We start from the raw sequence: 9,794 nt of genomic DNA on the forward strand, positions 1-9,794 counted from the left end.
TGGGGAAAACCAGGAGTAATGGGCACAAACTCCTGGAAGACCGTTTCAGGCTTAACATTAGGAAAAACTTCTTCACAGTTAGGGTGCCCAGACTGGAATAAGCTCCCTCCAGAGGTGGTGCAATCATCTGCCCTGGAAATCCTCAAGAGGAGACTGGATGGTCACCTCATTGGGGTCACCTGACCCCTGTTGTCTTTCCTGCCTAGTGCAGGGGGACTCTTCCCAATGACCTTGTGAGGTCCCTTTCAGCCCTTTGCAATCTGTGAATCCATGACTGGTACTAAGAGCTGAGTCTTAATTTATTAAATCAAAAGCCAGACAAAAGAGAACTCCTAGATTCAGCGTCTCTATAACAAGTATTTTCTCACACAGCTTGCCTGCCTATTATTCTGGAACACACTTGGAAATACTTCAAAAGGAAATGCTTCAGCCAGGGGTCATATGTTCAACAGTGTGCCATTCCTGTTTCAAAGTACTTTAGCCTTACTCTCAGCAATTCCTGCTCTCCTCCCCTCATATAGATGAGAGGTAGAGGAAAGGGAAGAGCCCTCAGCAGAGTGGAAATCATGGGTGGAGGGGTGATAGGGATCCCCCAAGCCTCTCCTCTCCCCCTCACAGGGGAGGAGCTGAGAAGATTGGGGCTGGATTGGGGCCCAGATCCCATACGCTGTCCCCATACACATGTAACCAAAAGTGACATGTTCCTAAACAGGTATCCAGGTTATAGCCATACAGAACTTCATTTCAAGAGATGCTATTTTGAAGTGTTTCAGCCACTTCTGCAACATTTTAAATGATTTAATTGTTATGTCTACTCACACCCTCAGGAAATATTAACAGAGATTCCATTAATTTATTATTTATAAGTTGCACATATCCTGTAAGCTCCATTGTTTTACCATTGTCTGCACATGGATTAGCACAGAGCTGTCCAACTTCAGGGCAGCCAGGGGCCATGGGCAGCACGGACGTGGATACCTCACCCCTCCCCAAGCACTCTTTGCCATTCAAGCAGCATAGTCCCCCTCCCCAAGCATGCAGCCCCCCCACCTGACCCCACCCCTGCTCCTGACCACATGCACCACACAGGCAGCCCGATTCCCTGCTGCCATACATGCAGCCCCTTTACCCTCTCCCAGTTGCACACATTTCATGGGCAGCCCACCTGTCCACCCCCAGCATAGTCAATGAGGCCCAAGGGTGCAGTTTTCTTGTTAGTTTACTCCTGTTGTGGGGGAGACAGGAGGAAGGAAAGCAGGCCAGCACTTAGATAACTGACCTTATCTTCATGTCACACAGGGGCTGTGAGTTATTGCCCCAGAAATGAATGAACTTCCATACCAATTGCCTGAAGCTTCCCCTATACAGCACAGCATATTCATTTTCCTGGTGTAAGAAGCAGCAAAAAAGAAGGGGGGGGGGCAAGAATTCCAAGAATTAAAGAGAAAACAGAGAGATGAGTTCAAAGTTGCACCAACCAATTGAGGGCTCATATGCTCCAAGCACTTTCCAATGCCCATTACTGACATAAAGATTGCCGCATTTACATAATGTGGACAATCAATGAGTCACAAGTACCATGTTTCCTCTACTGTAGCACTGACCTAGTGTATTTTAAATGGTCACAAAATCAGACTGGCTGTGCGCTTCAGCCAGAGGTCAACTGCTCACTGAAGTATGAGATTTAAAAGGAAGTCAAGTCCTGCAGTATGACATTTGCTTTTTTGAGTAAATGTGAAGGGGTGTGTGTGTGTATGTATCTGGGGAGGGGAGATAGAGATGGATTTAACATTTATTAACCAAAAGAGTAAGCCATTCAGCTCAGCTGATGGAATAATGCATAAACCAAAGGTTATTTTACACTGCTCTTCCTATTATACAAAATACCACATCAATCTGCAGCTTGAGAAAAGCTCAGAGAGCTAAGAATGAAATGCTTGTTCTTAAGAGATTGCAGACTTAGTATCTAAACACAGGGCACTCTATCTTACATGCTAGTGGCTAAGTGAGAATTTTTATTGTATCCTAGGAGTAGACAGTTACTTGACACTTTACATTGCTCTTACATGAAATAACTGGTCAACCATGTGCTCCAGAAATGTAATATGCTCTCCAGTAGGGAACCCCCAAAAATCCTTAGATATGCAGAACTTCTACTGACTCCAATGAAACAAGCTATGCAGCATCACACATGAAGCACATATAGAAGCAGCAAGGGCTCATTTTTCATTTCACCACTGTTTAGTATGAGAAAATTGCCCCATCTCAGCAGAGTTCAAGAGTTTGGGGAGGAAGCAGAGGAAGAGAATTGGTTTGATTCAGTACAGTGGCACTAAATGCAGGATAAACAACAAATTCCTCCATAATCTGCAGTACTTAAAAACAGCTATCTGCAATACTCCTGGATTATAAAGACATTATGTAAAGGTGCCAAATTACAATGGCAAGTCTTCAAAATCTGGAGGATCCAACATTACTAGAAAAAAATGACATTAGTAATACCTTGGTGATATTCTGCATAAGGATGAAGTCAATACGTACCAAATACAAGCAGCCTGGAGTTTTGTTGCAGAGAACAAGTCAGCTGTCTACTGAGCAACATTGAAGCCATTTTTCCTTTTCTTTATTCAAAAGGCCTCAAACTTGACAGAGCTCCTTTTTCTGGCTGATGTTCTGAAAAAAAAAAAAAACATACAAAAAATGTATCTACATCCTGTGGACAGTGCCATCACAATCACCACCACACTCCTTTCAAGCTTTCCCCTTTCATTTGCTGCTGGAGGCCAAGAGGAAACCAAGGATTGAAACAGGAGGTCTCACTAGGTCCTGTCAAAGCAAATTACTGTATCTGTACCTCTTATCTCTATCAAGGCCTAAGAGTCCTGTGGATACCATTTCCTAAATCTTCCATCCTAAATTAGCCATGGGGTTCACAGGCAACCTTGTGAAAGCAACATGAAATGAGATGAACAGTACACAAGTTCATTGGGGGACAGAGGAAGGTTTTTCCTTACCATCACAAAATTTATCATTACCTAGCTTTTTTCTAGCAGCCTTTCATCCATACATATCAAGGCACTTCAAAGGAAGCAAGTAGCAATATCCCCATTTTTTAGATGGGAAAACTGCAGCACAATGAGGGTAACTTAAGTGTCCAAGATACTCAACAAATCAAAAGCAAAACCAGCAAAAAAAACCCAGGTCTCCAGAGTCTTAGTCCAGTACTCTAACCACTGGACTATGCTACCTGCTGGTAGTAGTTCCAGTTTATGTTGGCCACTTCCAAATTGTGCCACTTGTGCTCCTAGGAATTACAAATACCCAGAAGCTTCAAGATCTCACTTAAGAAACTCTGTTGCACAAAAGATCAGCTGTCATTTTACTTTCTCTTTCTTTCTGCTTTGATGTACATAGGGTGGGATAGCATTAATAAGGAATATAAAAACTGCAATATCAACAGTTCCCAAGGAAATCTTCCATTTAGATTCATTATAGTTTATGGAAAGTGCTCCTGATTCTCCCTCCCCAGCCTCCATTTGGCTTCATATAGTAAATAGTATGCAGAGACTTTCTGCAAACAGAAGGGGCTTCAAGCCTAGAAAATGGCAGAAGTATTAGGAAGTAACAGGAAACAAATCTTCTTAAAAGATTTAGTTGCTCCTCCAGATAACTCCAAGATCAGTCAACAATGGGTCACAATTATGTCAAAGCCAAGGCTTTTGTGCTTGAGTAACAAAGAGGAGAAACTAGAATCTAAATGGCCCTGGGGGATGAAGACTTGGACCATATAACAGCCTTAATCTGAATCACCTGGCAAAATTGGGGGAAAGGTCTGGCCGGGAGTCTAGAACAGAGACAACAAGTCTGTTAATTCAGCATTTGAGTAAGAGTTGCAGTTAAATTTTACTCTTAAACCTACAAGCTTGTAAGCTCCACTCAGGGCAGCAAAGGCCCCTGTTCCTTTATGTACTTGCATGACCCATGGTTGGTTTCTGTGCTGACATCTACTTCCTCTTATATTTCCTTCCTAATTGCTTGCAATTATTACAATACAGATTAAGTGTGCAAGCCAAAGCTAACATTGTTCCTTTCCTGTAGAGTTCTTCTGGGCTAAATACAGACAGCCAAAAAGCCCCAGGCTGAATTGATTCAATCTTCACAGGTTAATGTAAGCTGCATAGATTGAACCAATAAGCGATTAAACATTCACTTTTGACTCTGGAAATGCAGCCACATGTCTGCAGTGATGCAGGCCAGAAGCCAGGGGGTGCTAGAGAACATCCTTGCTTGGCTGGAGCAGACAGCTTGAGCCAAGGCTCCACCACTCACCTGTAGGGTGGAGTTCAGGGAAGTGTAAAGCATCCTGGGATGCTGAGGGACAGTGAGTTAACTTGAATCTGGAGGGGACCTGGGACAGAAGTTCCACAAACCAATTTAACTAAATCAGTTAAGTCTGATACTACATCCATCCAGACTTATCTTACACCGATTCTGGCCATTTTGAAAGCAGTTTATGTGCACTGAACTTCTTTTGTGTTACAGATTTAAACCAGATTCTGATCGCTTATACCAGTTTGTGTGTAATTTCTGTCCCTAGCCCTGAAGAACATTCCTAAATCTCATGGAATGAAATTGGTTGTCTAAACTTCATTTATTCTACATTATTAAGGCATTCTGCATTTTTGCTTGCATCATTTCTGTACCAGTAATCAAAATTTTGAACAAATACTTATGATTGAGAAGCTGCTCATCTATTGTTGCTAGGTTGAAAACGCATCTTAACAAACGTGAAAAGGCCAGAAGTTTGATTTCCATTTTACTTTTCACTATGATGGCATTTACTTCCCTTTACACTTCAGCAAATTTTTTGCCAGTTCCAAGAAGCCCATGCTAATCTGAGCCTATTAATTCAAAAACAGGATTACACTGATGGAAAGAAAAGCCCCTTAGTCTTTTAAAACATCAGCCTACCACTTTGTTTCACTTAGATTCCACGTAGTTCAATTTAAAATCAAATGTGTTTTGAAGACTTCAAAGGCAAGCACACATTTGCACAATATTTACTGCATATTTTGAAAAAGTGAGTCTCTTTATATACTTTGAATAAGGAGCTTAATAAGGGTGGACTTCCTGTATGCAGAAATCAGAGTTGCTCCACTGAAAACACAAGATTCATTTAATTTGATCCCCTTTACTCCGGTTAGTGTTTCCAATCACTGTTTGTCTTCACTTCCTTCAAAGAAGCTAGACCCTAACAAAGACTTTTAAGTGCAGGTTTAACGCCACATGATGACTAGACACATTAATTTCAGTGAGACTACACACAGAGCACATAGTTAAACACAAGCTATTGGGGCCATTATACACTGGTTTCATTGCATGGGCTCCAGGGCTATGTCATTCTAGTGAGAAGCTGTTTACAAGGCCAAAGAGCCATGGCCCCTCCTATTTCAACACTGATTAACAAGCCTGTTGAGAACTATATTAGTTCTTTAATGCCATAATATAAGCACACCTTGTCTATATTTTCTTTGCAAATGGTGCCTTGGAAGCTTCTCTGGAAAATTAATAAAATGGTATTTTTATTTCACCATCATTCTGCAATGATGGCATATAACATGGCAATGTACTTTTACCCATAGCAGACTCCTCGAACTAAAATTTACTGTGCCATCTTGCCTGGTTCCATTCAGGGCAGTTCCTTTTGGCATCTTTTGCAGTAGCTCATCTGGTCCATTTTCCATCTCGCTGATGAGATGTCTCTGCATGTCCAAACCAGAGAGACCCTGGCTTTATTTTTGCTGTCATATCACATTACAGCACCTGTTTTCTGTCCACTGTCACCATTACATGTTTTTCAGTATTATTTTCCAAACATCTCCCTGCCCCTAGAATCTCCTTTTGCTTTACATTATTTTTGGATTAGCTTTTACATTTGCTGATGAATCTCAATCTGTAATTTCCTACCTAGACTTTCAGTTGAGTTATAATGTTCATGAAAGGTCTGAAATTATCTATTGAAATGATTTTTAGTTTTAAAAAGAGCTCCCTGAAAATAACAGAAAATTAAAATTCCGAGATATTTAAACATTCAGTAATTTAGCTTTTCTTTTGCTATTTTCCAGCCTGAGACCATAAAAAACTAGGTAACATCACATTGCAGTGTAAGAAAACCAGTTTCCTTTTCACTTCCATGAGCCATAGATCCTTTGCAAAAACCTATTCTTTTAACTGATCATGACATTTGTTTAAACACCCACTATTTTGTCACTTTTACTACCAATCAAATCGTCTGCACTTAGCATTTGTCTTCTTTCTCACACAGATAGCTCTAACTGTGCAATCAAAGACAGAAGGGGTACCACGAACAGGACTCAGGCCTTTCTACCATGTCCTTCAAGATAGAGTGATGCAGACAGTAAATGGGAGAAAAAAAAATCCAGATTTTAAAACTAGTGACTGTCTAGCAACCAGCCAATATGGACTCCTACACCTGACTCAACCACAAGTGACCTATCGCAGTCGATGGCAATCTTTTTAGGCTGCGAATCACCTAGTACAGATCAGAGGTGGATCCTGACACCACCAGTGCTTCTCCCTGCAGCAGCATGTGGGGGGGGGTGACTGCTTCTGAAGTCCCTTGCTGCTGAATGCTGCCAAAGTCTACATTCACAAATCAGATCAAATGGCTCCATGGGCCAGAGCTGGTCCACAAACTATAAGTAGCCAACCACTGACCTATCACAAAAAGATTTGGCTTGCATACACACAATTAATCTGAGAAAATTCTCCCAGTTTTGCTCTCCTGATAGAGAAATTTACCCAGCATCACATGTATGCAGACATTAAAACGCTGAGGCCCTGAAGAGTGGAGAGCTTGCTCTGCTGATACTATGTACCTCTGTGCACATCTCAGCATGCTTTGCAAACTCCTTTTGTCTATCTGATAACAGTGCATATAAAAGCCGTGACTGGCTGACCCAGATTGCCCATGGTCAGCTTGTGTTTCCCTGCAGCACAATGTAGGAATTGCGAAGGGGGCATATTATGCTCCCTGCTGGAACAGCAGAGTCCAGTGAGTGACACACTCTCTCTGGTGGGGTATAGGGTGCAGGAGGACTATATGTTCTTTTCTGAGAGAAGCCACAGCACATATATATATATATATATATATATACACACACACACACACACACACACACACACACACACTTGCTCTGCCAGAAGAAACTCTCCTGTGAGTGATTTAACAAGTTATTTTTCTTTTAGAGGGACCATTTTTATTCTGAGAGAAAAAGACTGAACATCTGTACATTTGTGGTTTCTCTTGGGAGAGCACTGACATTCCCAGGAGAACTAGGGGTGCACTGATAAAGATTTTTTTGGCCGATACCAATGGCAAATTATTAACCAGCCATATTGGCTAATACCAATCTGATAGCTGAAGTCCAAAACTTCAACCCTGCTAGCTGATTTTCCTGCCTTGTGATGGACAGCAAACATGATGGTTTCGCCCAGGCTACACTCTATATTCAAGTCGCTCACCAGATCATCTCCTTTGGCTAAGACCAAGTCTAGGAGAGCATTACCAACTGATCTGACTTAGCCGAGTGTTCCTCCCAAGAGATGTCTGGGTAACTGAAGTCACCCATGATGACCATCTCCTGTGTGTGGAAATGGCTTTTGCCATTTCTTGAGAACTCCAGATCTAGCTCCTCCCCCTGGTTTGGTAGTCTGTAGTACATACCTACCTACAGTTAGATCTCTCTCACTGTGTCTCCCCCTGCCATAGTTTGACCCAGAGGGTTTTGAGCCGCTCTTCTTTGGAACCGACGTTGGCCTCCAAGGAGGTGTACTGCTCCTTCACACTTCCACCTTTTTTCCCTACTCGGTCCCTTCTGTGGCTACGTTCTAATCATGTGAGCAGTCCCACCAGGTCTCCATAATCCCTACTAGATCATAATGCTCACTGGAGAGTAGGAGGGCTAGCTCTTCCCACTTGTTCACCATACTCCTGGCATTAGTGTGCAGGCACCTGAGTCCTCCAACTGAAATCCTCAATTTCCTGCCATGGTGAGGGAGAACCATTGCTCTCCTGGTGTCCTCAACTTCAGAACTTTCTTGTGTGCCAGTCCCCGGGCATGCTCCAGTCAGTGTTTCCTGTCCCCCGGCAATCTTAGTAACATTCAAACTTACTGTTCATTTACCTCCTTTACAAATGTGAGAGGACTCGAGCGCAGGAACAGGACCTTTTAAATTTTCCTAAATACTGATAACAAAGACCAAAATCCTGCCATTACCTAGGCTGCCAAGGTACAGATAGCATTTAATCCAAGTACAGAGCAGGCAGCCACAGCACTTCACTATGTTGCTCCATTAACAAGCCTAAAATGATAAATGTAAGCATTACTTTCCCCAGGCAGCTGTTCCATTTTACACAGCCATATAGTAGTGTCTCTTGCAGATGTGTTTTTTTGGGCAGCTGGTATGACAGACAGCTGTTCAAAAGCTGAGAGGAGAACGGTGGGCTGGATTGGTGGGGAGTCTGCACCTTGCCAGCATCATCAGCAGGCAGGAGGCAGGAAGTCTCCAGGATCTGAAGTGCTTGGCCCATCGCCCTTTCTGGCACTGCTGCTTAGGTACAAAAATTACTAGTTGTACCTCTGACCTGAACAAATACATTAAAGAGGAAATCACAAATATTGTTTTGAATAAGACCTGAATTGGCTCAGATCATAGATTCACTGAAAATTAGGTCTGGAAGGGATCTCAGGCGGTCATCTAGTCTAAGCCCTTGCTCAAAGCAGGACCATCCTCAACTAAACCATCCCAGCCAAAGCTCTGCCTAGCCAGGCCTTAAAAACCTCCAAGGATGGAGATTCCACCTCCTCTCTGGGTCACCTGTTCCAGTGTTTTACTATCCTCCTAGTAAGAAAATTCTTCCTAATATCTAACCTAAAACTTCCCTTGTTGCAACTTGAGACAATTGCTGTCATCCACCACCACTGACAACAGTCTAGCTCCATCCTCTTTTGAACCCCCTTCAGGTAATTGAAGGCTACTATTAAATCCCCCCTCAGTCTTCTCTTCTCTAAATTAAATAAGCCCGGGTCCCTCAGCCTTTCCTCATAAGTCACATGCTCCTCCCCCACCATTTTTGTTGCCCTCCATTGGACTCTCTCTAATTTGTCTACATCCTGTTGCGGGGAGGGGGGAGGGCGTACAACTGGACACGGTACTCCAGATGTGGCCTCACCAGTGCTGAATAGAGGGGAATAATCACTTCCCTTGATCTACTGGCAACAAGCCTACCAAAGCAGCCCAGTATGCCATTAGCCTTCTTGGCAACAAGGGCACACTGTTGGCTCATATTCAGCTTATTGTCCACTGTAATCCCCCAGGTCCTTTTCTGCAGAGCTGCTGCCCAGCCTGTACCGCCCATGCCCGTGCATGGGATTGTTCTGTCCTAAGTGCAGGACTGCACTTGTCTTTGTTGAACCTCATGAGATTTATTCTGGCTCAAATCTCCAATTTGTGTAGGTCACTCTGAATCCTAGCCCTACCCTTCAGCATATCTACTACTCCCCACAGATTGGTGTAATCTGCAAACTTGCTGAGATGATGATCACAAACCCGTTGATTAGCTTTCCGCAGAAACAGACCCAACAATGAACAGCACACAAAGACACATACACCACTGAAAAAAAAAAATCACCACTTCAGAGACAGGGAAGGGAAATGTAATAGAACAATTCTTCCACCTGTCACGGGCTAGGGCCTAGGAGCGGCTGTGA

The 9,794-nt window shown here is 43.0% G+C and overlaps 1 protein-coding gene across 1 annotated transcript in view; it reads right to left on the reverse strand.

Annotated features, from left to right (window-relative positions):
- ABAT (4-aminobutyrate aminotransferase) overlaps positions 1 to 9,794 on the reverse strand; it is a 141,420-nt gene that overhangs the window by 111,732 nt on the left and 19,894 nt on the right. Inside the window, exon 2 of the mRNA XM_019507479.1 lies at positions 2,542 to 2,673. Coding sequence (XP_019363024.1) covers positions 2,542 to 2,611 — 70 coding nt within the window. The 5' untranslated portion in view covers positions 2,612 to 2,673. The remainder of the gene's footprint in view (positions 1 to 2,541; positions 2,674 to 9,794) is intronic.

Source organism: Gavialis gangeticus, unplaced genomic scaffold (genome assembly GCF_001723915.1).
Source record: "Gavialis gangeticus isolate Ggan-Ray unplaced genomic scaffold, GavGan_comp1, whole genome shotgun sequence".
Classification (NCBI taxonomy): domain Eukaryota; kingdom Metazoa; phylum Chordata; order Crocodylia; family Gavialidae; genus Gavialis; species Gavialis gangeticus.